At 35.3% G+C, this 26,425-nt stretch overlaps 1 protein-coding gene across 7 annotated transcripts in view; it reads right to left on the bottom strand.

The window, feature by feature from the left end:
- Positions 1-22,631, bottom strand: part of BCLAF1 (BCL2 associated transcription factor 1) — a 28,874-nt gene extending 6,243 nt beyond the window's left edge. Inside the window, exons 1-11 of one of the 7 annotated variants that reach the window (XM_036903708.2) lie at positions 22,477-22,631; positions 16,344-16,447; positions 14,507-14,620; positions 12,679-13,590; positions 10,766-11,431; positions 10,454-10,623; positions 7,965-8,070; positions 6,807-6,891; positions 4,273-4,448; positions 3,002-3,182; positions 1,820-1,966 (exon numbers count right to left, since the gene is read on the bottom strand). In XM_036903708.2, coding sequence (XP_036759603.1) covers positions 1,820-1,966; positions 3,002-3,182; positions 4,273-4,448; positions 6,807-6,891; positions 7,965-8,070; positions 10,454-10,623; positions 10,766-11,431; positions 12,679-13,590; positions 14,507-14,610 — 2,547 coding nt within the window. In that variant the 5' untranslated portion in view covers positions 14,611-14,620; positions 16,344-16,447; positions 22,477-22,631. Of the gene's footprint in view, positions 1-1,819; positions 1,967-3,001; positions 3,183-3,976; positions 4,140-4,272; positions 4,449-6,806; positions 6,892-7,964; positions 8,071-10,453; positions 10,624-10,765; positions 11,432-12,678; positions 13,591-14,506; positions 14,621-16,343; positions 16,448-22,476 lie in introns of those variants that run through there. The other 6 variants (XM_036903710.2, XM_036903709.2, XM_057489183.1 and 3 more) reach the window with 6 other exon arrangements.
- Between the last annotated feature and the right edge of the window lie 3,794 nt (positions 22,632-26,425).

Below are 26,425 nucleotides of genomic sequence, written 5' to 3'. Positions count from 1 at the left end.
CTTTGAAAGGTTGGCCTTTTAATCTCTTCTCTTCTGACTGAGTGAACTCATCATGTCTTTAAATTGTGGCATGTAAAATGATTTTTTTTTTCTTTCTAATATCTTTATTACCAGACTTCCCATTACACATTTCCATTTAATTTTTCCTGGGCACTTCAAGAACAGAACTTAAATCTTCTTCTCATATTGGCTTCTTTTCCCTGTATTCCTTATCTTAGAGATTCTCTCTTCTCACTACCCACCCCAACAAGAAGGTCCCTGTATAAGTTTCATAAATGTTACTTTAACTTTTCTCAATCCTACCTCCTTAGTCAGACACTCACTATCAGATCTATCTGTTTTCCCAAGCATGTTTTTCTGAACTCTGGTTAAAACCCAGATTTGCCAACTATCTAGCCATCTGAGTACTGGAGCCTCTGTACCATGATGTTTTCACTCCTGGTATATGCAGTTCACCGGACCATCTATTAGGTGAAAGATTTAAGCCAAGCTCCTCTATGAAGTCTCTCCCAACCATACTCTCCTTTGCAATAACCCAACCATATGTATTAAAATGTTTATTTCTTCACTACTAGTCTCCAAGCCAAGAACTAGAATCACATTTGTCTTTCCATGCGTAGTACTTAGCATAAACAGCAGTCTGTTAATACATAAATTCTCATATCAAAAACATGAGTCTTTTAAGCTTTTCCGTAACTGAACAAAATGAATTTTACTTTCCAGATTGTCAACTCAAGCAACTCAAAATAAGCAAAAACTTCTCCTCAGAGGAGAGAGTATGGTGAGCAAACATTATACATAATGTACTTTATAAAAACTTAAACTCCTGGCCATTAAAATACCCAAGAGGCAAATGGAAATTTAATTTTTGTTAACAACTAAGTGCCCATTCTTTAAACAAAAATATAGATCTACTTCAGAATACACCTCTGTCCTGTAAATGAGTATTTCATGGACATTCAGGTTTATTCAAATATATTCATAAAAAGCCGAATAAAAGACATAATTCTACAAATTCATTACTATTTTCCTCCTTGCTTCAAAAAAAAGTCTTCAGAACTAGTCCCTGAAACATGATTTCTGAGAAGCTATGACAAAAATGAATGTTTTTGGTAACAGTTTTGGTTACAAGACAACAGTTTTGGTTACCCAACTAATAACCAATCTGACACTGAAGGTAGGAATCTGAATCTAGAAATCAAGTGTCTGTAAGGAAGGACAAACCCTTTTCCCCCATTCCAAACTGAAGAAAATTTCTATCATTATCCAGATAATCTTTCAGGACCCATCTTCTCTTGCTTCATTCCTTAAAAAACTACTTCAGAGGGAAAAGAATCTTGAGGTGCATCAAATTACTATATCTATCAACTTTTCTATGTTTCATGTTTTTTTATTCCAGTGAAAGTTAACAGCCTTCCTTGAGATCCCTGATTATATGTACTGTGAAAGAATTATTCTCCTTGTCTTTCACTTAAGCAAGAGCTGTGATGATGAAAGGTAAAATCTTAAAAGTTTCTACAACTGTCACTGTCTTACAGATAGATATGAAACATGTTAATGTTCTTCTTTGAATGTAGCTATCAAATCAGGTACATTTTTAGTTTACCCTGATCTGCCTGTAAGTGACATCAATAAAGTAAAACAGCACTAAAGGGACTCACATTTTCAAAACTTCAAATGATCTGGATAAGAATTTTTAAAAAGACCTCCCACATTACAGTGAAATCTCATAGTACTGGATACCTGTACTCAAATGTATTCACCCAGTATGCTTTGAAAATTAATGCAAACCAAATAAACACAGATTTCTAACACCCACCAAGAAGTACTTCTTGCTCTTTGGGGTATATTCTGGATCCCATTCCTCTTCCTTCGGTCTCTTTTGAAAAGTAGTATTTGAGTTGTTTGGACCAGTATTTGTCCCAGCAAAAACTCCTCTGGCTCTTCCTCTGCCTCTAATTCGAAACTGATTAACATTAATAAAGTGGTTTAGTGATGCAATCACAAGGTATTTAGTTCATGCAAACTCTAATTTTACTGCAGTAACAGAAAACATATTCCTTCCTCAATCTCAATTTCATAGCCACTGAGGATGGATCACAGGTGAAAAATTATACCAGAAAGCTGAGCACATTAAGAAATGCAGTCAACTTAAATATTAGAACACTGTACTTTCATGCCCTGAACTAGTATTTTTAAAAAATCAAGTTGGTTCTTTTCCCTTTCACTAGCCAAAAAGAGTTGTCTAATTCTTTGAATCCCTAGTATTCAACTATACCTATCAACGTATAAGCAAAGCTTTTCTCTTTCCTAAATGAGCTAATGAACCCAACTAATAACCAATCTGATACTCAAGGTAGGAATCTGAATCTAGAAATCAAGCAGTGAAGATGTACTACTGTGAAGTCATTAAATTTACTCTAACAAATTAATGTAAACATGGGAATAATGTGTATGCTATGTTGAATAAAAAGAAAAGTTACATGATTTATATGATTGATATATAGATAAAAACAAGGTCTTGAAGAAAATAGGAAAAAATGAAAATAGCTGTAATACAGAGAGGAAATAGGAGTTTTCTTTCTAATTTTGTAAGATACCTTTCCAAACTCAGTGACAGAAGGGATCTCAGTAACTTTCCCTGACTCTTGGGTTTTCAAGTACTATGTATAGTTATTGACTATAAAGTTAAGAAAGTATCTAAGTTTATACAGATGCTTCTAGATCTCAAAATGGCATTTATTTTTCTTAAATCAGGCAAAAAAATTTTTTTTGTTTACTGTTTACAAAGAAAGCATTGTCCCAGCTCCAACAACCCCTTCCCTTCCCTGAAATGGCATTTATTATTGAAGATGGTATTCCAAACACCATTTCATTTTTCAAGACTAATTCTGACTAGGAGTAATGACTCACAACAGATATTTTCTAAATCACACTATTTTACTCTCGTTATGTACAGTACTCTAAAATTCTACCAAATGATCAAAGATAATTTTCTTACGAAGGTTCCTCGTGGTCGACTAACTCCTGCAAAGCCTGAATATTCTTTGAGTTCATGATGAGTTTTAAAGTCTTCTTCTCTTTCCTTCTTACTTTCCTTTTCTTCTCGAGAACTGGGAGAAGAAGGTGATGCTGAAGAGGATGAAGATCGTGAATGATCTTGTTCTCTACTTTTGTGTTTACTGCAAAATAAATAAAACAAAAAAAAAGTGCTATTTTTAAAAAGATAAAAGCCCTGTTGAATCTTATAGTAAGAGGGTATTTTTCAAGTTAAAAAAAAAAACTATTCCCTATTAAAAGTATTACATAATTAAAATAGAGTGGGTGTTAAACTTTGACACAGTCTGTTTCCATTCTGCTTCAGTATGTTTTACATTACTACTGAAAAACATGCTATAACCAGCCAGTTAGAAACTAGCAGTCTGGAAACTTCGAAGATTAAAGTTCAGTTCTTCAATGTTTTTAACATTTTTTTTTTTAAGGAAAGGAAAAAAGAAGAGTAGGAAAAAGTAAGAATGTTCTTAAGGCCAAGTTTCATAATGGCTGCAGTTTGTATACACCCTAGGTGAGAACAGATGGTACGGTTTGGGTCGTAACACCATTATAATAAAAAGCATATAACACTACAAATACAAGTATAAATTAAAAAACACAAGTAAAATCCACCATTACCTAATGAATAGCAAGAAAAACGATTATCTATGATACTTATACTTATTATTTGACTTTATGATGATCAATTTTACATGAATCTAATGCAACACCCAAAAAGGTCATACCTGCGATAACTCTTACCACTTCTAACAGTATCCATGGAAACATTACTTTGAAAGACACATTGCTACTTCATGAAAACTAGTCCTTCCTCCCCCCATCTCTCCCATGTTAAACCACTAGATAGGTTTACAATTCTTGTACTCTGGGTGTTATGAGTTGAAAAAGTGCGGAATCAAGCATAACGAACCAAAGTTCTTACACAAACTGTTTCTAGAAATGCACTGCATTGAAGTCCAACCTCCTGATGTAGCCTGGATAATAGGACACATTAATTTGTCATTTTTTTTTTCAGTGTTAGCTTGCTATTCCAAAGTTTTTGTCCTCATCCACCATAAGCCGTGTAAAAGACAAATACATTTTTGCTGTAAAACAAATAATTTTAATTGTTTAAATTTAAACATTCGATTACACAGTCAAAATTGAAAGCAATTAAGCTGACAATTATTAAAGGCTAATTAGAAGCTAAAACCTAAGTCAGACAGTTTTAACAATTACCTGTCATCTTTGTAAGATTTGTATTCCTTGTAATCTTTTGGAGTTTTTTCCTGCTTTCTGGATCCACTGGATTCCCTGGAGCCCTTGGAATCCCCCCGTTCTTTACTTCTTTCTTTTCTCCGACGATCAATGTCATGCCGAAGATCAGCAGAATCACACCTTAATTTTTTATCTCCCTATAAAAGACAATGTAAAATACAGATTTCAGGGGAGATATAGAAATAATATATATACATAGCCAAATTTTATGACAGTAAACTGGCATTTTAGAAAAGACTGGATCATAGCATACTTCTATATTTGGTTTTTGTTTAAAAAAACTATTTGATTGTTTTTACCTAACATTTGTATATACAAGTGCAGTGGGACTGTGGAAGTTATTAAAAGCTAGTTATCTTGAAAACATCATAGGTTTTTGTTCAAAGCAATCCATAATGAACTTTTGTACAATAAAATGGTATATTATTTTTCCACTCAGCACATCCTCATCCTTCCAAACGGCATTTTTAAAGTGTAAATAGTTGAACATTAGCAGTTATACTCTACGGTTGTAGTGTGCCCATCTGCCTATATAAAGTTAAGGGATCCTAAAATAATGGTTCACATAACTTAAACCTCATTATCACCAAGACCTTCCCAAGTAAGTTGACCAACCCAATCAAAACCACTCTGTAAGTAACTCTGTAATTTCTGTAACATGCAAGTGGATTATGACTAATGAAACCAGTAGAGGTTGAACAAGGGTAGAAACAAAGCCAGAAAAGTATTATTCCCAATCCTGTAACAAAGTATCTGGGGCCATATACTGCCCTTTCTCAATTCAGGTATTGCAACGGACATTAGTTTAAACTGGGTCACAATTCACCTCCTTCTTGTTCCATTGCTTTTTCAAATACTATATAATTTAGGAAGATGGAAAGAGGCATCTAGGAATGAAGAAAAATTATACATGAGTAAGATGCTAAGCAATGTGGACATCCTTGCTAGTATTCAACAATAAGAAGTACTTACTCTGGGAAGTCTAGCTGTAATAACGTTCATAAGCATTCCTAAAACTGGAGCTATAAATATATCTCCATATGATATCCACTACTCACCTATTTGCTCCCAGGGTAAAAAGAAAAAAATCTAATCAAGAGCAAAAAACTTCCTATTCCCCTAATATTAACATGCCCACAAGTTAACAAGATGATGTAGTGAAAGTACTTTGTAAATTCCAAACTATATATACATTAACTATATAGTAACATATGTTAACTATTCAGATAGGAAGGTGAGGATAAAAAGCAATGTCATATCCTCTTGTCCATCCATCAGTAATTCACTATTTTCTCTCCTCCAGATTAAAATCTGGTCTAATTAAAGAAGCAAGATACTCACTCTGTCAGAACAAAAGGATAGACTAAATTGGCATAACAGAATTTATCACATTCAACACAGGTATTCAAATAAAAGCCAAAATTACTATTTACTTCTCAAAATCTGTTTTTCTAAGATCAATATGCCCCAGAGAAACCACTTTCTTTCTAAACTCTGAATTTAATCACATCTAATTAGTTAATAGCATGCCCTATTTAAAAATTTGTATACTACAACAGTTAATAATAGATTCTAATGAAGTACCAGTGCTTTCATAATAGTCCAATTATTCAACAATTCTACAAAAAAGACATACCCTTTTTTTTTTTAAGAGAACAAATATCCAACAAGCTAATTATTTTCCAAGAATCACGGAGATAATACTTGGTAATGCTCGTAATTATAACCAAGCATTACTTCCAAGTCCCCTACCTTTTCATTAGAACAGTTGCTCATTCCCTTTCTACTTTTCCCCACATTTCTACTAGACTTTTATGGCCTAACTAAAAAACACCCATTTCAAATTATCAGAGTACATCAGAGTCCCCTTAATAACCAAATTCCAATCTCATGGAGTTCTCTCACACAAGTCACTCAAGGCTTTCTCAAGTTTAAAAGCATTCTCCCCCTAATCCACTAAGATTCCAATAGTGAAAGTTTTTGTTCCAAACGTTAATTTGTGTATCAGTTCTTAGAATGCTTATTTCTTAGTCCAGATCAAAAATGCCCAGTAGCATGGGGATTACTTCTTGTTCTGTGAAAAACCTTGAGATATTAATTTAGACACACACAAATCAAGGTTTATTTACTCTGGTTTATCGATTTCACCTAAAAACTTTATAGAAATCCTAATATAATTTCTATCTTTGCTTTTAAAATTTTCCCTTGTCTACCTATTGATTCTTTACCCTCTTCTTAAAACAAATTTCTTCCTTTCATTTGCATTTCTTAAAAATTCTTGGTTTTAATTTAGATAACTTAGATACATACTACACAGTGTCAGTTAAATTTCTTCTAGGAAGGAACACAACATACACTTCCATAAATATGTATAATTTATTTACAAATTAAAAATAGACTGTATCTGTAAACATTTTGCCTAAACTATGCTTAGTACAATATCAGTTGAACTAAGCTGAATTTAACATGAAAAAAATTCTCCACTCAAAACATACCTTTGGATTTTCTTCTTTAAAAACTCTCTCTTCACCTGCTAAACGGGTATGCTTCCTCAGGGCACTTGGAGAGATGTCAATTCTCCTTAACGTAAGATAAAATCTATTTGTAGTTATATTAACTTTATGATTCCAAGTTCCTCAGAACTGTCCATTTTTGTAAAGGGAATACTAGTTGTCTCCCAATCAACTAATTTAACATGGTAAGATTATTAATCTAACACCTAATACCTAATAAACAATTAATAAAAACTATATCCAATCCATGAAAAATGAATTAAAATGCTTCAACCAGATTATTTTTATATATAAGTGAAGCCTAACCTTTTAAAACATCAACCTTAATCACCAAAAAAGGAAAAACAGGTTTTAAGCTGAATATTATAATTTTAAGTGTCAATCGTACAATTATACATCCATCTCCCTCAATGAACCAATAGGATTATTTGTTCCCAAGTATCTCTCACATTTATATATTCAGTGGACCTTTAGTTTCATTATGTGCTTTTCCTTGCCTTTGCAAGGCAGTTATCAGTTTCTACTTCTCAATGCTTCTTAAACAGTCACCACCAAAACCACACCTACTATACACTAAGAACTGAGTTAGACATTTATAACCATAATTATACTACTAATTATCACCACCAACCTGCACAATAGGCATTATTATCCTTATTTTGTATATGGAAAAAAACTAATGTTCAGAGATTGAAAGTAACTTATTCATCACACTGCAATGAAGTGACAGAGCCAGAATTTAAATAATTGTCTACTTCAACTTTCAAGCTTTTTTCAAGAAAAACTGTTCTCTCATACTGAGTACTTTTATTTTACAAACTTACTGGAAATATTAAAGGGTTACTCTAGGCATCCAGACCCTCCCAAAAAAACAAATGTGGTAACTATTCAATTCCATACTGGACAGTAATAAATGTTAGTACTTTAAAAAAACTTCTAACAACTACTTTAAACCAAACTGAAAACTAAAGAAGTATGAATTACAAACTTTACAAGACTGGAAATATATTTATTCAAGGTACAATTCATGAACAGAAACAAAGTTCATTTCTATTATGATGATATAGTCCAACATGATCCTGTTTAAGTACTGTCTTTCTATCAAAACATTTTTACATGCCCATTCAATAGTGCACATACCTGTGTATCTCAGGGCTCTTTTGCCGGGTACTATGTTCTTCGGTGGCTTTTTGATATGAAGTGAACCTCTCATTTAGGGTCACTGCAGGTGATTTGAAGTATTGCTCTGTTGATTTAGGAGAAATACTGCCCAGTTACCTTTACTTTAAGGGGGATTTTCATTTGTGACAGAAGGGCATGTAGCAGGTGAAAATAAAATAAAAACACTCAAGAAACCTACCAGAAAAGAATCAAGTGTTACAAAGAGCTCCTATCCATCCCTTTTAACTTCTTGTACCTTAAAAGGTTATCTGATGCAAAGTTCCTCGCAGGTCCCTGTCAATTCTACTTATAATCCACGAACAATAAATTAGATTAAATTGAGTGTTTAATTCCATTTCAGTAATGTATTACTTCCTCAAAAAGAACAGTATGTGAATGTCCTATACCTTACTGATTTGAACCAAAGAAGTTACCAAGTAATCATTTGCAGATAACAAAAAAACCTGAAATAACTACACAGCTGGTTTTAAATTAATACAATTATTTCATCAAGAACTATGTTGATTTAAAAAACTGAATTTAAGAAAAAAACTGAATACTGCCATTTCAATGGGAAAAAATTTTTAAATCAATTAATACTCACTAATTACTCCAATAATCTGGCATCTTGGCAAACCTGACAGCATATTTGATATTGTTGTCTTTCTTTTAGCAATTTTAGTATTAATAGTATCAATACTGACTAGTTTTTAAACCATTTCAAGATATGCCACAAATGTTAAATAGAAAGACGTGTAAAATCATGAAATGTTACATTATGAAGCAAGCTATCTGCTTAACAGGTCAACATACATCTGTGTCAACTTACCGCCCAATATCCAGCACATGTCTCATAACCAATCATTAAAACTTGAAACGGCCACTACAAGGGTAGTGCCTCAATCATAATTCCATCAAACCCAGGAATTTGAGCTAGCAACTCAGTTTTTATGCCATTTTTGCCAGGAAGACAGAAGATTCAACTTTGCCTGTATCTTTCAACAGCTATTTTACTTTGAAACATGGATTTTGCCATTTCAAAACATATTCCAGGACCTAGTTATAATGAAAAAGAAAACATCACTGGGCATTTTCAGCTCTATATTAGGTAAGAGCTGTTCAGATCGGTTGCACAATACCAATAATGAAACATAACTACAGTTCTTTAAAAAAAAAAAAGGGAAAAGGAAAAAGGAAAAATTTTATCAAAACCTGATCTCAAAATTCAGCAACAAACTGTAAAATGTGGAGACAGGTCAAAAAAAGATGTAAAAAGAAAGAACGGTAATGTTTCATGTTTTATGTACCACAGTATATGGTCATAAACTGATTAACAAACCCAGTTACAGCCAAATAACTAAACTTTTGTCCCCATGTTTAAATAATTCATCAAAAAGAAACGCATTACCTATTCACTGATTAGAAATACCAAGTGCATGTAGAACTTGCTAGTGATGATTAACAAACCCAGTTACAGCCAAATAACTAAACTTTTGTCCCCATGTTTAAATAATTCATCAAAAAGAAACGTATTACCTATTCACTGATTAGAAATACCAAGTGCATGTAGAACTTGCTAGTGATAAGTGTCAACCATTACAATGAGTTGTTCCCATTTCAAAAGACAAACTTTAAAAAAAAAATAATGTCTTCTAAGACCAACAGCCATGGAGATTCCTGGCTAAGAACCTATTTCATATTAAGCTGCCTTTTAAACACAAAAGTAAAATAACCTAACTGCCCAAAAAAGTCACACCCTAAAACCTCTGAAAATTATTAATAACTCTGAAACTAGAATTGCATATTGGTAAAAATAGATCATCATTGCTTTAACTGAACGGAACATTCCTAATCATCTTTAGGACCTAAAGAAACATTCATTAATAATTATCCTAATTAGTCAGTGTTCATGTAATCACTATTTATCCAATACACCTTTGTATTTCTTGAACTTTTTTCCCCTTTAAAAATCATCAACGCCAGTTTTCTTGTTTATTCTTAAGAGTTAAGTATTATAACAAATTAAGTAATACAAAAATAAGAAATTAATACTGTTTTCCCACTGTTTCAGGTTTTTCAGAAATTCTCAATAAATATTCAGTAACAATACTGCCTCACTGTTATAATTTATGTTGATTACATTACCACAAGTCATACAGGTGCAATGAAAAATATTCTGTAAGCATTCTGTACTTCAAATACAGTACAAAAGCACATTTCAAAAAACATTAATAAATATACATGCTTTATCATACACGTTGCTATATGTTTTAACACCATTTAGCATTTCACTTTTTATTATACATCTTCATGGGTCTCAATGCTAGCAAGACTGACAGGTCTTTCATGAAACTCTGTTTTTCCAAAATTTTAATCACATCTATGTATACTTGCTAGCCCTGGGGTACATTAATTAGCATAACTTTTTTTATTTAGAAGGATTATTTCATTCACAACACTAAACATACCTTTAACATGATGAACCAAGGACACAATGTGCTGAATAAATGACTCTGAAGTGCTTTTGCTGGCTTGTGGCAACTTAATGTGGTCAAAGATGGATCGGAATTCTTGCTCCTTCTTGACAGAATGGACAAGTGTACTAGCAAGTAGCCTGTCTTTAGTCAAGGAAGCAGGTCTGGAGCACAATTGGTAACACACACACACACACAAACAAAATACACCATTGGTTTGAATATGAAAATGGGAGTATGCTCAGAAAATAAAATAATAAACTAGAATATTAATCAGATTGTTAGTGGGCATCAATGTGGAAGTACCTGTTAGAATCATCAAGAGGAACAGGTGCCATTTTGAGTTTGACTTCAGGACGATGAGAATCACTGGCTATCATTTTGATCCTAAGTGGGCTCTCCTCTCTGAAGGTAGACTTTTCTCGTGCATCCAGATTCTTGTGTAGAGGGGGACTGTAATCAAAGAGGTCTTTGAGCTTTTCAGACTTTACCTGCTCAGGTGACTGAGTTTCTTTCTTTACTGTTATTCTCTCAGAATTTTTGTCATCTTCCTTGTGCTTATCTTTTGTAGTGCTAGGCCTTTCCACTACATATCCAGTCTCTTTAAGTTTATAGTTTTTTTCTTCTCTAAATCCATCACTTTCTCTATTGCCTTTCAGTGAAACTTTGGACTTGTACTTGGGTCCTTCCTCCTCAGTATTCCGGTGAGATGTAGTAGCAAAATTTTTACCCTGATCTGCAAGGACTGACTTCCTGAACTGTCTATAATCCTCTGTCTCCTCTGTGTCATCCCCTTCCGAATCATTAAACTTTTGTTTTCCAGACTCTTTATCACTGAAGTAATCTAGAGCTTCCTGGTCTTCCCATTCTCCCTCTGCCCTCCCTTTCTCTGATCCTTTCTCCTTTGGAGCCTCTTTATCCCTGGTATTACCCCTATCAAGCAGGAATACTCTAGACTCTTCATCTGTGAACCTGTGAATAAGCAAAAAGAGGATGGTAACTCTGGATTGCATCAACCGTACAGCAGGTGCATACTTAAATAGTATTGCCCAATACCATAGGATCAGTAATAAGAGGAAAAAACCCTATACTGAAAAGTGCTTTTTCAGATTCCACTTTGAAGAAACATTAAAAGAATCCATGCAGCACTTCTGTACTGAGTTTTTAAATAAATCTACATAATAGTCTTCCTGAAGTTTAAGAAGTAAAGCCATTCTCAAAAAACTTGTTCTATCATAGTCACAGTCCACAATTCAGCACTAACAAATCCAAATTTCCAGATTCTATAACATACCACACAGCTTAGTTTTTGAGCTTAAGAATCACAAATATACTTATCTATTAGAATTCTACTTAAGATTACACTAAAAATTCCAGACTATTTCACTTACTTATCTAATAGAAATGAGTTCACAAAAGTGAACTTCAATGTAGTTGATGTTAGTTAAAACACTATTTGAATCACAAAATATTTTATATACTTTACTGTAGAAAATTATTTCTGACAATACTAAGTAGAAACTATGCATCAGTTCAGTAAGAAAATCAATCCTAGGTTGTACAGCACTGTAAGTATGCTTGCACTATTTCCTCACTTAAAAGTCAGTCACACTAAATTAGTGACCAGTTTTCATTATGTTTTTTAGCAAATCTTAGCAATGCTTGAAATTCAAATTTAGAGAAAGTACTTGTTCAAAATATTACTAGAGTCAGTAATACCATCTTTTCTATAGTCAGATTTATTAAAAGTTGGTAGCTGGACTGCTTATATTACCACACATGTAAGAACATGTAATATAACAGCATTACTTAAGCAGGCCACATTATAATAGTGAAGAGAACACAATAAGCTTTCAATGCTCTAACATTTACAAAATTAATCTCTAAGTTTTTATCGTTTTCATGTGGTAGCCATTAGTTATGCTTTATGCTACTCAATTTCTTATTTATATTCTTAATCCTAGACTGACAACAGGCAAAATTAGAAGTTTATATTACAAACTCATTTCTGTTCATATACAGGTTACACTATAATACAGTTCCTCTTAAAACACTTAATTTCCAAAACCAAACAGATGTTAAAAACCATTCTGAATTATAAAGAAGTCATGAGCAAAAAATAGCTAAAACATGTCACAAGGCAATTGTTTTATAATCCAAACAATTCAAAGAACGGAAGTATTAAGATTATAATCTAAATTCTCTGCATTAGTTCTTACCTTTTTAAGAATTTTCCTGTCTTTGCAGTTTCCTGATCTCCACCATCAGGATAAAATGAGGAACGTCCCCTAGCCTCATCTCTTGGAGCATTCTGTGGTGTGATTGTCTTTGCAGGGCTTCTTCGTGAAGGAACATGATGAATTGGACTATTCTGAGAAGGACTGTATCTACTAGATCCATTTCCAACAGAACCAGACCCAGATCTTTCAGGACTATGCTGAATGGAATGTGAATGCTGAGAAGGGGTATTTTTTGCAGAGTGGGCTGTACTAAGCATGGGTGCATCAGAGCAAGATGAACTCTGACTAGGTGGTGTAGCAATCGGTGAAGGACTATGGGGTGATCTGGGACTGTTATCATAAGCTGAAAGGCCAGGCCAAATATCACCAGATGTGGCTGATGATTTATTAAACTCATCAATAGATTCAGATGGGTCATGCTCAAATGTATCTTTTGGTTCCTCCTGTGATTTACTTTTCAAAGGACTCTCTTCTTGGGGCTCCCCTTCGGCTTTTTTGGTTTGTTTTTCCTGAGACCCTCGTCTTTTAGAGACAGGAGATTTGCTATATGGAGATGAAGAACGAGAAGAGGATGATCTTGGAGACCTAGAGGATCTATATGACCGACGAGATCTGCTTCGGGATCTTTGAGAAGAAACGGATCTTCTTTTTGGACTCCTGGAACGTGAACGACCTCGTCTAGGACTCCTAGAGTGTCTTCTATTCCAGACAGGTCTATAACCACCTCGATGATATCTACCTCCTCCTCCTTGGTAGTATCCTCTACCCCTTCCTCTGTAACCATAAGGTCGTCTCATTCCTCTATTATTTCTGTAATCTCGGCGGTAATCTCTAGAATACATACGATCTCTACTACGAGATCTTGAATATGTCCTGGAACGAGACCTAGAACTAAAAATGAAATAAATATCAATGCAAGAAAAATACACTATTCCATCCTACTGTTCTAAATACTTCTGGTTGAATATAACATGTAAATAAATTGTCAAAACTAAAAATACATATTTCAAAAAATTCCTTATTTATACAATGTAAAAGTTTACTGTTTTCAATGAAAAGTCTAATTAGTAAGTGAATATGGACAGAATAAATTAAAGGCCTTAGGAATGAAGGCACAGAAAACAGGAAAAAAGTAGTGACATACCCAACAGGATATACTAATAAATTACACTGTATTTATGCAGGCACTTAGAGTGATAAGGTAGAAAAATATTTAATGGCATAGAAAAATAAATCAGTAAAACAGTGTATACATAATATAAAATTAGGCCTAGGAAAGTAATGCAGATAAATCATAAACTAGTATTAGTAATTAATGAGATTGCAGTCACTTATTTTCAACTTGTGGCTTCTATTTTCTATGCTAAGTATGTAACACTATTTAAGACGACCAGAGTTAATCATTTTTTAATTAAAGAATAAACTGACTGCAACCTCAAAGTCAGAAATAAGAAACTATGAAACAGTATGTAAAGACTGTTTACTGCCAAGTATGTCTTATTATTACCCAATTCATCTCTTACCATTATAAATACAAAGAAATCCACAATATAGTACATAGTATAGTAAGAATATAAAATCTGAAGCCAGACTAACTGGATCCAAATCTAAGCTCTGCCATTTACCAGCTTCCAACTTGGACAATTCTCAGTATCTCCAACACTGAGGATAACAATAATCCATTTCACACGGTTATTTAAGAATAAAATATATTAATGAGTTTAGCACTGTGTCTGTATATAATAAATGCTCCATGAATATTAGCTATGATTACCACGTTTAAAGAGTTAAAAGCACAGTAATTCACCTGTATCTCTTCTTTCTCGAGTGTGATCTTGATCTTGATCGAGAACTAGATTGTGATCTAGACTTTGATCTTGAAGAGTGTGATCTAGAATTGGAGCGACCCATTTCTTTTCTTCTAGTCAAATGAGAAATAAGAAAAGGTTAAAATCAGCAATATAACTGAGGAAGTTTCACACTATTATTTATTTTCAGATACAAACTGAATTTTACAAGACAAAAGCTTCTCAAGGGGTATTTTTCATCATCATTATTTTCAAATGAGTACTGAAACAGTTAATTATCCCTGACGAAAGCTTTATTTTCCACTGCATGACAGGTACCATATTTGAAGACACAACAGAAGATCTCTATGGACTGCCCCACCTAATGTGCCTCAATCCACAAGTCAGCAGCTGCAAAAGCTAAAAAGAACAATGATACCGGACTGCAGCATCATGTTATGTGTTATTCCATGCCCAATACAAATACCTACCTCTCCTGTAAAAAAGATAAGTTATCATCAGAGTGTAAAAGATTAGGAACCTGGAACAAAATAAAACTGGCATAATTCTAAAGAAAAACCTACCAGACTGTCATAAGTACTTTATGGCTTTGAAATAGGGCTAAATTGACCTTTCCATGTATACAATACTATCTGGAATGGTGGAATTAGTTTCTTAGTAGAATAAAAGTCACTAAGTCTGTGAACTGCTGGAATCATGGCTCTGCTCTCAACAGTCATGACTGCAGAATAAAAATGGGCTTATGTGACAATACCTTAGTTCTCAGGTAGCTTTCTGGTTAAGTACACAAAAAAGGATAAAAGAGAAACTGGAGAGATTGCTGTAAAAAGAGATACCAGAACTACAAGAAAAGGTAAATTGGGCACCAATTTTCTAATTTTTCTAAACACTACTTATTACCTAATACAATAATCAGACTTCACTGGTGAAGACATCGGTAACACACACCTGACTTAGAAGATCAATGCTCAACAAAATTAAATGTGTAACACCTATATATATAGCTCCCAAGTTTATTTCTGCTAAACTACTTCCAAATTTTCACTTACTATTATTCAAAGTAATTGTTGCCATAAAAATCAACTCACTGAATTTTCAATAGCCTGCAACTGCCTTAAATTTAAACCATTTTCCTACAACCAAATATTTTTGAAGGCATTTAATTTTACCTACCTAGACTTTGCTCAGTATTCATATTTGTAGTATTTACAAGTATTAAGGCGAGTTGAATTATAGAATAGACAATGTCTGCATACTTCCTCATCATAAAACACAAATGACAAATTCAAGAGGTCTTAAAGATTTATTTCAAAATAAAACAACTATCCTCAAATTACAAGCATCAGTTTTGTCTAAGTAAGAAATACATAAAGCACCTTCCTCAGAGATGCATTAAGGACTAAATGAGTTGATACAGGTAATACACTTAATACAATATTCAGCAAATAATAAATAATCAACTTAATTACCTTAACACCAATGTAAAGGAGAAAAAAGCTAAGTTATGGAACTCCTCTTGTGTGCATTAAGGGAAGATGAATTAAACAGGGTTATTTTGTCTTGTTTATTTTAAATAGCTTTGTGTGTTCTCAGTCTTTAAGTAGACGTGTTTCTAGAAGTAAAAGCAAACATACAACCTAGAAGTAGGAAAGATAAAGAATCTTTTTCTTTAAGCTGACTTAAAACCTGGCTTCCTTCATATTAAGAACCAACAAAAACATCAACAATAAAAGCTTCAAACCACATCACTTTTAATCAGACTGAATTGTTGAGTTCAGTAGTCATATTTTCTCAAGTAAGCCAAAACTGAGAATTAGAAAAATGAATGCTACTTACCTTGGGTTTTATGCAGGATCAAGCAGTCAAGTGAAGTCTTTGAGGTACTGTAATATTCTTTCTGGAGAGAATGTTCTGAGAAATTAAACTCTGAATTCAAATTCCTAGCAAAGATAAAAAAACATGAGTTTGATTTATGATAAATTAAATGCCCAATGTTTATAATGCATCACACTCGGGACTGCAATAAAATCTTAATAAAGGCACTAATGACTTCAGAGAAGGAGAAACTGATTTAGGAAATAACCATAAAAGCTTAAGAAACTTTGTTTTAATCAGAATGCAGCACTGCATCATCCAACTGACAGCATGTTTACTTTTTAATACTTGAATTATAACTTTAGCAATCTGAGCTTCAGAAAACAGAGGCTATGTTACCATCCTATCAGAAAATTCCGAAGTGACTAACATAATGCCATCTTCTCTATCATGTCATGTATGTGTCAGTATTCACAGTATGGCAATTCATAACTAACCTAAGCTACAAGCTTATTTTAATGCTCTGCTACTCATCTCTTGGATAGTTCCTTTCAAACAATTTAGTTTTATCTGAAACTGATTTTTTTAATTCATGTACAGCCATCACAGTAACTAAGCATGTGACTAAAATCATTTTGAAACATGTACAGATATTCCAATAAAAGCACAGCCAGTAAAGGAAACAAGTATCTTCTGGAAGCTGATACTCTTCCTAAACCAATTTACTAATGCTATGCAAATTAATTTAAATTTTGCACAAAATATTATCATCAGTTATCAACAGTAAAAAAATTGCTTTGTGAATAACATTCAGTGATTAATGATTACTGCAAGGGGGACAGCCAAAAACACTGGAGGAGCAGAAACTAAATTAAAAAATACAAGATAGATACAAGCCTAACACTCAAGGGATTCATAAACAAGCTTAAATTAAAAAAAAAAACACATTAATATGAAAATCTGTGAATCTTACCAAGTAATAAACCTAATTTAAAAATGCAATGAAACTGGAAATAAATGATAAGATTAAACTGGTGGATCAAGAAAAAATGTCCCCAAAATAACCCGGGTCCTTGAACTGGAGAAATTAAGAGATTTAAGGTTCAAGCTAGGAAGAATAAGAACCTAGTAATTAAGAGAAACATACTAAAACAAAAAGTTGCAGAAACAAAAGACCATGGATACAGAAACAAAAATATTTCTAAAGTGCATACATGTTTAGTTTTAAAAACATTAAATCCCCCAAGTGGGCAAGGGAAAACTAAATCTCGAAGTCAGTGTATTGTTATAAAACTCTATTCTGACCTAGAAGTGCAACACTACTTGATTCAATTTACTGCTGGAAGAGATATTGGCTCATTTTAGCTAACACTTCCCTAAACAATTTTAAAAGGCTAATTTTAATTTCTATATATCCAGAGAAGAACCAACTGCCAAATCCCTCTTTACTCCAAGTCATGATTTTTTGAAGCTCAAAGAAAACACACATTAGATATAGCGAAGTAAGGAAGAGGGGATATAGGATATTATAGCAGAACAATATATGTTCACAATCTACAAATATTTAAATACCCAAACCAAGAACTCAATGGTCATATGTAAAATATAACACAATATACTTACTTGTATTTAACAATATTTAACATAAAATATACTTAACATCTAACAATATTATTAATATAGTCAGTATAAAGACTATAATAAACCCAACTAATTTTTTTAAATGAAAGTCTATGTACAAAGCAGTGTACTAGGTATTATTACTGGCAACATGGCTATGTAAAAGGTTCCTGCCCTCCAAAAACCAACTACAGGAACAGAAACCAGCAAACCATAGCAAACTAAACATCTAAATACCAACTATGTGCAAAGAACTGTGAAATGATTTGATTTTAAGTGCTGCATGTTTAACTTTAACAAATCATCTCATGTAACCCTCAATTGCAAATCATCTCATTTAGTCCTCATAATCTCCTAAACTAGGTATTAATGACCCCATCTTTCAAATGAAGAGAACTCATTTTCAGAATTCGTTTGAATTTACTTGGTGCCCATTACATGACAGACACCATTATTCTAGCACTGGCATTTTAAGTAACTTAAGTTCCCAACTTTCTTGGAGCTTGTTTAAGGGAGGGAAGAAAGAAAACAAAAAAAACAAGGTGATATGCCAACAAGGGGTGGAAAAGACAACTATTAAGGTTGTCCCTGGGCCCTCTTAAAGAAGGCAACATTAAATCTAAAGACAAGGAACATTGCAAAGATCCACAGAAGAGGATTCTAAACAGTGGACACAAACTTAGCAAAATCAGGACAAAAGATCAGTGGGAAGGCTAAGGTACTATGATAAAGGAGAGAGTATGCGATAAGGTGGAAGAAGGATGGACCAGATCTAATTGTATCTAGTAAGCAGGCCAGAATGATGACTTTGGATTTTATTCTAACTGTAACGGGAAGGCCCTGGAAGGTCTGATACAGGAATTCACACTTGATTTACATTTTAAGATGGATGCTGTGTAGAGAATGGAAAACATAGACAGGAGAACAAGAAGACAAATTAGAAGGTTGAAGTTCAATATAATGGTTGCCTGGATAAAGTGGTAGCAATAAAGATAGAAAAAGAAGGCTAATCTAGAATTTGGTTTGGAAATACAGTCAAAACTACTTGCTCACAGACTGTTAGCGGAGGGGAGCAGAGGGAGAGAGATGAAAACAAAATCAACAGTGTCTCTGAACTCTAAATTTTGGGCTCAACCATCTACAAGAAGGGCAAATCTGGGGGAGAAAATAGATTTCTCGGCCCTGTTAGGCTGTCCATAGTCACAGAACATAAAATGGTTGATCCAGAATTTGACTGAGGATCTCCTGATTCCAACTCTTGTGATGTCTCCAATACTCAAGACAGGTGCATGATGTGGCCATAACCTATATATAGAATTCAAAACGCCAAATCAATCTTCCCTTTAGTACAACCAAGATCACTTACTAAGATTGTAAAAAGAGATGTAAAACGAGACAGGGAATAAATTGCTTCCTGCGTCTTTTTTCAACTGACTCACCAATGAGTGAAGAACACAAGAAAATAAATCAGGCTTTATTTTTTTAATAAAATAACAGAGCCTATCTTTTATGGATAATACATTATGATCAGGTAGAACACAGTGATAAAAGGAGCAAAAACAACTGGGCTCAACACAATATGCAAGATCAAACCCCCTAAAAATGGATTCTTTAGGTTACCCTCTATCAAACATACTTGAGCCAAGTCTTCATATTAGCAGATTTGGGGGAGTTTAGGATCCAGATATTTGTAGCTTAATTTATTCACATCCGTAATAATTCTAAAAGTAATAACCCATGATTATTATCCCAATAGACTAGGTTCAAAAACCTGGCCTGTATTATTAACTAGCTGTCCAACACTAGACAAGTTGCCTTAAAATCTTTTCACTTCAATTTTCACAGGCATAAAACACAGCTAATAATGGTACTTTAATGATAACGTTTAACAAACTGAACTAATGAATATAAATAGCTTAATACTTGGCACACAGTTACACTCAAACATTAGCTATCATTCCTGGTATACCTGCTTTGTGAGTCTTTCCTGCAGGTTATTAATTCTGCTTCAAAAGGTTCTGTAAGATTACTCTAATTTTTTGATATAGCATTAATCATTACACGAAAGTCTTTCAAGAAATGATAATGATGAGAATTCTGCCTTAAGACACTTCCAAAACAAGCAAAGAATATTAAACAAAACTGGTAAATGTTGAGAATTATTAAATATAGATGATGAAAACACGGGAGTTTATTATTTTCCCTTCTTTAGTGGCTGAAAATTTCCGTAATTAAAGCTTTAAAAAATGACATGTTTAGACAAAAATTTTCAGTTTTTTGTCCAGCTTGTCACCCTGCTTCAAAAAAAAAAGTATGGAGCTGAGGAAAGAATACCTGCACTCTAAACCAGGTTGTGCCACTCCCTGGTTCACGTGGCCTTAAGCAAGTTTTCTGCCTTTCTGGCCTCCACCCAGTGTAAATGGAGAAATACTGAATCGAGTAAAATTAAAGTGTCTGAGAACTCAAAAATATTAAACAAATATAGGCTAGTATTATCACCACCTCACTGTCTGTAGATTGGCTGTGTTTTTTTCAGTCCTGGGGGCAATTAATCAATTAATAAAATATTAAATGATTAAGACTCTTGGATAACCTGACCATTAGTTAAGAAGCTGGATGTAAAAAATTAAATTCATAACCTGTAAGTGTAACCTAAATATTTACACTTACTGCCCAGAGATATTTGGACCTCTTGATTCCCTTCTCTCTAGTGGTAATTAGCTAATCAAATCACTAGTAAATTACACAGAATTTAGCTAGTGTTCAACTAATGATTTTGAATGTAGTTTCGGGAAACTCCCAATCCAAAGCTCTATGTAGAACCGAAAAGACTTCCTCCATTTCCCAGGCCTTCACTAGTACGCAGCACAGCTAGCTCCCACATAAGACATTCAATAAATTCGGCTAGCCCTTATCCTACCAAGTGGCAAGTTTTCACAGGTCTGTTTCCAAGTTCTAAAATACTACTATTCTTCCAAGTCAATAATCGGCTTTAGCTAAAAAATAAAAATCTCCTTTGCCACCATTTTAATTATCTGAATTAGGAGGAATTCAATGCTTACCACAATGTAACAGTGAAAGCATGATATCCTTTAACGAAGATGCTACAGCATCAGGAGACAGGCTTTATTTAGGTTCTTCCCCAAGAGTTATTTCAGACACACAATCCTTTCTATCAAATTATCCTGAAGTAGCTAGGATCACATACAAATGCAAATAAACCTGGGCGGTTTTTCCTATGTAAAGGTTCTTTCTTGTCTAGCAGTAGCCCAATTATTCCAACTGGAGTCCAACTGGAATGAAAATTCACAGGATGGATAGATATTATTACCAAAAAAAAAAGACGCTGCTGCAAAAGGATGTAAGTCTCAGCAGCTAATTGTTTACATCCGTTTGGTCACATGTGCTTTCAACTTTAGCCATAGATTTTTTTCAACTATTAAACGCTAAAAAAAAATCGTTTGATGTAGAAAAGTAGTTGCAGATACTGCTGCTTGACTCTGTTAGGAAAAATCTTCAAAGAAAAGAAAATGTGGGCAAAGTCCCTGACCTCAACGCACCACTCCCACCCATTTATTCCACAAAAACTCTCTACCTATCAGTTACATTTCTGACCCAACAATATATTCATTTGGGCTGAATCACTTGCCCAAAGGACGTGACTTCGCTAGTACTACTGCACAACCAGTGCTCTTTAAGCCAGTGTGGCAGGGCCACCCTTAGATCCATTGGCAAAGGTCCGCTCCCCATGATAGGAAATGATAGAGGCACCAACTCCTTAAAATCAAGAGCGCACGTTTGCTTCAAAACAGAGTGGGTTGCCAGAGAGATCCGTTAAGATTAACCGCGGAGAAAATTTTCCCCAAACACCGACGCCCAGAGGAGGACGCCGGGGTCAGTCATGAGGGTCCTAAGACAAAAGTAGAGTAACAAAAACGGGGCGTAAACCGATGGTAGCGTCAGGTCGGGGAAACTGAGTTTAAACACTACGCGAAAACGGGTGAACCTACTACCCAGTGTAGCCTGCTACAGATCATAGTTTTTTTAATTAAAGCCCCAAAGGTCGGGAAGAAAGGTGGCGATCCCAGCGATTGAGAGGGGAACTCAACTGGCACTTCCATCCGCCTCAGGAGCCGAAGGCGGTGGAGAGAGAGGAGGAAGCGCGCGTGCGCGGGGCGAGCGTTCAGTCGGACGCGCGCAGGGGTCCGGACGGAGAGAATGGGGGAAGGGTTGAACAGAGAAAGATGCGCACGCGCACAAAAAGGCCGCGCGGTCTCCGGGTCTCGAGCCAGGTTTGCAGCCGCGCGCGCGCGCGCACGAGTCACGCTACTCACCCCAACCCCCATCTTCTTGGCCCATAAGGCCTCTCAAACCTAAGGGAAGCTGACAGAGAAACCCAAGAATAACGGCGCAACGTCTCTTGGGTTCTTCTGTTGCCGCCAACCCGTCACAGCCCACAAAAGACTCAAAAAATATAAACTGGCCTTCAGGAGGCACTCCCCTCTGAGTGAGCTGAGCGCAGCGAGAGGCCTACCTGACACTCCGAAGCGCCGTTCCCGGGACTATCTCTGTTGTAACTACACAGCGGCCATTTCCCGACTCAAGAACGGGAGGAAAACCATAGAGGTATCTTCGACGCGCTAGCTCGACTCCGTCACTTCCGATTCGGGCGTGGCCTCCAGTGCCACTAAATAGCTGGACAAGCCCCGCCCACCCTTCCGCTCAAACCGGCTGCCAGGATGCTATTAAGATGTTGCCTGAGGCTTTCTGGGAAGTCGCGTGGCTAGTCTCGCGCGAAGATCTGGCGGCCCCGCCTTCTGGCTTTCAGAGGCTACCGGGGCCGAGAAAGCGGAGGGTGGTGGGCGGGATGTTTTGTTAGGCCGTGAAGCCCTCGCCCAAGACGGGATTAGCTGGTGTCTGCCTCGCTTTGAGGGGACCCTCCAGGCCTTTCTTTCGCCCCCACCTTTTGCTCCTCTGGTCCATTTTTTTCCGTAGGGCCGACCCAGACCCGGACAGAGAAGCTAAGCGACAGCCTCACGGAGGGAAAGACTGGGAAGCAGGAGGCGGCTGTTAGCATGCCGCGACTCCCTTCACACCAAACGCCGCCTGCCTTTGGACGCCTAACTTGAAACTAGGAAGTGATGCTTTTGCTTTGATATAAAATGGGTCAAACGCACTTAGATATTAGGAAAGTGACCACGATCTAAGCCCCTTTCCAGAGCGTCAGGCCGACTGTCGTACCCCTCCCGGAGTTGATGCCGCAGTACCCCGGAAGGTTTCCGGCGGTTTGCGTCAGAGGACGCTTCTTTCCTCGTGACGAAGCTAAAGCTTTGCCTCTTAGGCACTTGAAATGTTAGCCATAAAAATAAAGCAGAGCACGAAGCGTAACCATCATTTGTGCCGGCCTAAATACACAGCCCACATAGTCTGGTCCGCCAAAAATATGTCATTATAATATAAATAGGCAAGACACATTTGATTTGGATAGAATTTCAAGTGAGAGCCATAGCACACTTTCTATCAGTACTTGAGCTGTACTTTTTTTCTTAGGGCTTAAAACCGTTAGTACTTTGATGCTTGGGGGACGTAAACTACCTTACAAGACTTAAAAGTTGTAATTAGCAACCAGTCTTTCATTGAAAATGAAATCACCTCTCCATCTGAGGCACGATAACTGATTTTAAACAACCTGAGTAGTAATGAAGATACATTGAGACAAATCCTTTAATAAATTAAAAGAGCCATGCAGACTTCTCTTTGAGCTAGTCCATTTGATACATGATACTTGCTTTTACCAACCTATGAAATTGAAAGTTTCTGAATTCAGATCATTCATGTTTTATGTATATTCACTGTATTGTCTTACTTTATTTTCGCAACCTGAAATTCCACCATTATAGCCCCAGTGTTTTGTAATGAAATTTGTGTAACTGTTGAAAATACAAATAACATTAAAAAAGAACATGGACAAATCCAGAGCCCATTGAACAAATGGCCAATGGATAAAAATAGAAAATAATCCCAAGAAGAAACATAAATTGTAAACAAATGACCAACCTTACTAAAAAAGATAAATATAAACAAGAGTCATAGTGAAATAGTAATTTAAATCTAATGAATTACTAAACTAATTTTAACTTAAATATCATTGACAATTTACTGTAAATATGTTTGTAAAACTTTCCTTTGAGGTATTTGCTTCATCTCGTTTTGGTTTGTTTTAAAGAACAGGAAAAGACTGGATAAAGGACAAAGACAAGTAGACAGGAAAGAAAATGGCATTGAAAGGCTAGACCTCTAAAGCAAGCTTTGTCATTCTACTGTTTTGTTATGTTTTGTTTTGTTTGTTTTTGTAGGCTGAACAAAATCTGAACTGTTCTCCTAATGGGGGAAATTGAAACTGAGGGTGGATTTGGAGTCTCCCTCTTCCCACTCCCTGAGAATAGTGACATCTGGACCCCCACAGTAGTAGTGACAAGCAGGCAACAGAGGAAATGAAGCCAACAGATGTTCCTTAACTAGACTGTCATGGTGTGATATTGGCTATCATTCTGCTGCCTCCTCTGTTCCTTTCCTTCTCTAGGCTTTGCATTGATTCTTTTATTACTATTTTTTAATTGTGGTAAAATAAGTACTGAACTCACTGATATCTTTCAGTAAAATTCCTTTCTAGGTGAGTTAACCAGAGTTGGTTTCTGTTGCTCACAAACACGAATCCTGAACTCCATGTCACAGTTTTGAGTAGAGGCAGTTCCTGTTTTTGAGGACAGTTTCCCAAATGGTCTGGCACTTTTCCATATTTGTACTAGTAAAACAAGGGGTTGCCCTTGCCTAATCATTTCCTACTGGTGAACACAAGTTGACTGGGCTTTTTACCCCCTTTCTATTCTCTTTTGCCTACTAAAAATGTGGAGCTATTTTTAGTTTTCAAGGTTTGAAATTACTAAAATTATGTATTAATTATTACAGTATTGTTCCTTAATATTCATCTCTCCATTTTGAAAAAGATTAAAATATCAAAATGGGACTGTTAACCATTGTGCCTAAGTCCCACCAAGATTAATGTGCATCTTTCTCACAAAGAGTATTGAAACGAATTTTTAAAATGTAATACTTTCAAGGTTTTCATAAGATATTTTTGCCCAAAAATTATACCAGCTTGCTGCTTAATGTAACTACTAAATAACAAAAGGGAAAATCCACCTAAAATGATGGAATGGTGTTATGATTAGATTTGTCACCAAAAATCATTTCTTCCTTAAGAGAGGTAACAAAAGGAATAAAACACTCCCCTCTTTTAAAGCAGTTATCCAGTTGCACACAAATGTCTCTGTGTCTGTCCCTAAAAAGTCTAAATGCTCTACCAAAAATTTAAAAACCAATGTATCTCACAAGCAGAGGGCTAAACCTACATAGGCAAAGAGCTAAAATAATAGTGTTACTCAAACATAGTGAAATTATGAGGGTGAAAAGTAGAGGGCAATAACCCTTTGCTCTCCAGATTTCTTTGGGTATTGAAATTCAACCTAATTGCTTATTTTGAAAGAACTAAAAATTAAGCCTGGCATAGAGAAGAAGTCACCATTGATACTGACATGCCATATTACTGTTTTTTCTCCAAGTGTGACAGGTAAGATCCATCTCATGAAAATAACCTGGGTTGCTTGTTTCAAAATCACTACACACACTTACAAGTCTCACTTCACACTTGCTGAGGCAGAATCAAGTTTGAGAACCACTGATTTATTGAGTGCCTATAATATTCCAAATATTATGGGACTACAAAGCAAAACAAGACCTCATTGCTGCTGCTTCTCTGTTGGAACTCAAAATCTAGCAGATAGGGTAAAACCCCCATAAAAGGGAAACAGAAAGAAAACTTCATTGGCATGAGTGCCAGTGGTAAAAGAGGTAAGGCATAGCTTTTAAAGGATTAGTGTGACTTCACCACTTTTCAATCATTCATTCATTCCTTCAACAAATACACATCAAGTATATGCAATGTACCGGCACTGAGCCAGGTGCTTGGGATGGCCAGTGATAAAAGCTAACACTGACACTGTTGTCAGGGAGGCTGCCACTCTAGTGATGGAGACAGAACACACGTTAACAGCAAAACACAAAAGTTGATACTATTAAGACAGTGACAGAGAATTAGAGAGGGAGACTTAATTTAGAGAGAATGCTTCACTGGGAAAAGTCCATGTGAGGAGATGAGATTTAGGAGAAGACCTAAAAGATAAAGAGCAAGGAAAATAGGAAGAATATTCCAGGTAGAGAGACTGACCTTTGCAAAAACCTGTGGAGCAGAAAAGCCTCCTATGTTTCTGGAACAGAAAGAGTAGCACTGAGCCTAATGAGGAGGAAGGTGGTTCTAGATGAGGGAGAAAAACATAGGGAAAAGTCATGCAAAACCCATAAACTACATAAAGGGTTTGGATTTCTTCCCAACTACATGGACAGTTATGGAAAGTTTTTAATCA

Source organism: Manis pentadactyla, chromosome 12, assembly GCF_030020395.1.
Source record: "Manis pentadactyla isolate mManPen7 chromosome 12, mManPen7.hap1, whole genome shotgun sequence".
Classification (NCBI taxonomy): domain Eukaryota; kingdom Metazoa; phylum Chordata; class Mammalia; order Pholidota; family Manidae; genus Manis; species Manis pentadactyla.
This window is presented reverse-complemented; position numbering and strand designations above follow the sequence as displayed.